Below are 2,374 nucleotides of genomic sequence, written 5' to 3' on the forward strand. Positions count from 1 at the left end.
CTCGCGGGCCAGCTCAGGCACCACCAGGAAGGTGCGCCAGCCCTGCCGCTTCTTGGACTTGAGGATATCCCCAAAGATGTGGTCCCCCATGTAGAGGATGTCTTTGCCCTTCACGCCCAGCAGGTCACACACCACGTCCGAAGAGCCTGTGACAGCCAGACGTCAGGGTGGTGATGCGGGCACGTCCCCCCGCGCTGCCTGTGGAGCCCGGATGGGCACTCACCACCGGAGTAGACGGCGCAGTGCTGGAGTGGACCAGTGTATGTCCCGATGCGCAGCTTCCCCGTGTCCTGTGGGACAAGAGGACCCCAGGATGGGGGTGTTTGTGTTACTGTTACCTGTGCCCACCCAATGGTGAATCCACCTGGCTGTCCCCAAAGGAGCCCCCGCTGTGCCCAGGCAGTGCCAACTGCCCCCCACAGTGATGGAGAGGTCCCCACCGTGTTGACTTGGCGCAGGACGGTGCCCTCGGCGAAGAAGAGGGGTTTGCGGGTGTCCACCACAATGAGGTCAAAATAGGATCGCCAGGGACGCTGTGGGGTCTTGGCCTGCCGGGCGTCAGGGGCGGGTGGAGGGGTCAGCGATGTAAGTGGCCTCTTTTATCCAAAATGTGGTATAATGTAATCAGCCTCATAAATACAATAGCAGGATTTTTGGAGGCAATTCTTGAATACAGCTTCAATCAACTAACTAAAAGGAGTACTACTAAGTTTTCCTGCATTAGTGAGCAAATTCTTACTACAGAGAATGCCAACGCAGAGCCTTCATGGTATTTCTTAGGACTCATTTAATATCCTAGTGTCAAATCCCTGCAGGTCCACAAAAACCAGAGCAGGCAAGGGCAGACAGCCCTTCTCCAGGGTAGGGAACATGCTATGAATATTGAGAGCTAACTCAAGGTTTCTCAGCTGGGTAGGCAAAACTGAACGTTGCTACACAAGGAATGGAGGAGGAAGGCAAGGAGAAGGGACACAACTGGGCCCAGAGATGCGGGAGAACCAGACTTCATGTTCCTGCTACTGCTGCGCATGGGAGAAGGAAGAGTGGGTAAGAGGAAGAGGGATATGGAGAAGATGGGAAAGGCGACCACTGCTTCTGGGAAGGATGTGCTCCACCGATCGCCACCCCTCTGTCAGCTGCAGTAGGTACCATTACAGAATCGTTGAGGCTGGAAGGGACCTCTGGAAGTCATCATTATTGCTCTGGAGGCAACAAGGAGCTGAACTTTTTGAAGCCTTTTGGACGCTGATATCGCAGGCTGCTGCCTACTTTTCCTGTGTTCAGCCCCTCCATCATCCCACCCACCCCCACCACGATCCAGCAGGTCCAAGCCCCCACCCACCAGCTCCCTCTTACTTGATGTATCTGGAGCAGTTGGTGAAGAAGTCCACGAGACAGGCATAGAGGTGGGCCTCTGCCGGGGAGGGGGCTGTGAGAGGGGACGTGGGGGCACAGGGGGAGGGCAGCACCCCATAATGGGGTGTGGGGGGCACGGGTGCGGGGACATGAGTTCTCACTCACCAGTGAGGTTGAAGAGTGTGTTGAGAATGTGGAAGCGCTTCATGTCGTCCCGCTGGATGAACTTGTTGGGGTAATAGTGGAGGATTTCAGTCCTGGGGAGGGAGAACAGAGCTGCACCCCATGCCCTGTTGTGTCATCCCCTGCCAAGCCCCCAGGGTCCCAGACTCACCCCTTGAGGAAGCGGAAGCCGTGAGCGCAGACCAGCAGGTTCCCATGGGAGTCCACCTTCAGCAGGTTCCCATACAGGGCATCGAACACTAGCCCCCTGCGCCGCACAGCCCGTCAGCGGGTGGGGGTCCCCACTGACACCCCCTCCCTGTGTTCCCCCACTCCCAAAAAAACCACTCACCGGGTGGGGAAGGTGGGGTCGTACTTGTAGGCAAGGATCTCATGGGGGTACCCAATGGAGACGAGGTGCTCCAGCAGCAGGGCGAAGGCCAGCTCTTCATAGTCGGGGGACTTGTACACTGCAGGGGGGACAAAGTGGGCAGCGTGGGCAGGGGCTTGGGGGGGTGGTCTCACTACCCACTGTCCCACCTCAGCCCACCCCACCTGAAAAACGCACTGGCCAAGGTGTAGTCCATGTCAAAGCCGAAGCACTTGATCTTCTCCAGCGCCAGGCTCCGGTTGACAAAGATCCTGGGGGGCAAACAGGGGGACTTATGGGGTGAGGGGGTGTCTAGGGCTAGGGGTGGCACGGAGGAGGGGATGGGGACCTGTCCCCACGTCCCCCAGCCCTGGGCTGGGCGGGGGCGAGCTGTGTGCCTGCCCTGCCCCAGGGGCCCCACAGCGAGTTATTGGAGCAGAAAAATGGGCTTTTGAGTTGGAAATGGAGACGTGGGGGAGGGGGGGG

At 58.4% G+C, this 2,374-nt stretch overlaps 1 protein-coding gene across 1 annotated transcript in view; it reads right to left on the reverse strand.

The window, feature by feature from the left end:
• The window catches only part of LOC104282137 (cytosolic purine 5'-nucleotidase-like), a 4,775-nt gene that overhangs the window by 1,320 nt on the left and 1,081 nt on the right, over positions 1–2,374 (reverse strand). Inside the window, exons 2-9 of the mRNA XM_009880215.1 lie at positions 2,087–2,160; positions 1,871–1,988; positions 1,691–1,786; positions 1,522–1,613; positions 1,357–1,414; positions 441–594; positions 224–290; positions 6–146 (exon numbers count right to left, since the gene is read on the reverse strand). Of these exons, the coding sequence (XP_009878517.1) occupies positions 6–146; positions 224–290; positions 441–594; positions 1,357–1,414; positions 1,522–1,613; positions 1,691–1,786; positions 1,871–1,988; positions 2,087–2,160 (800 nt within the window). The remainder of the gene's footprint in view (positions 1–5; positions 147–223; positions 291–440; positions 595–1,356; positions 1,415–1,521; positions 1,614–1,690; positions 1,787–1,870; positions 1,989–2,086; positions 2,161–2,374) is intronic.

This window comes from Charadrius vociferus, unplaced genomic scaffold (genome assembly GCF_000708025.1).
Source record: "Charadrius vociferus isolate BGI_N301 unplaced genomic scaffold, ASM70802v2 scaffold612, whole genome shotgun sequence".
Lineage (NCBI taxonomy): Eukaryota > Metazoa > Chordata > Aves > Charadriiformes > Charadriidae > Charadrius > Charadrius vociferus.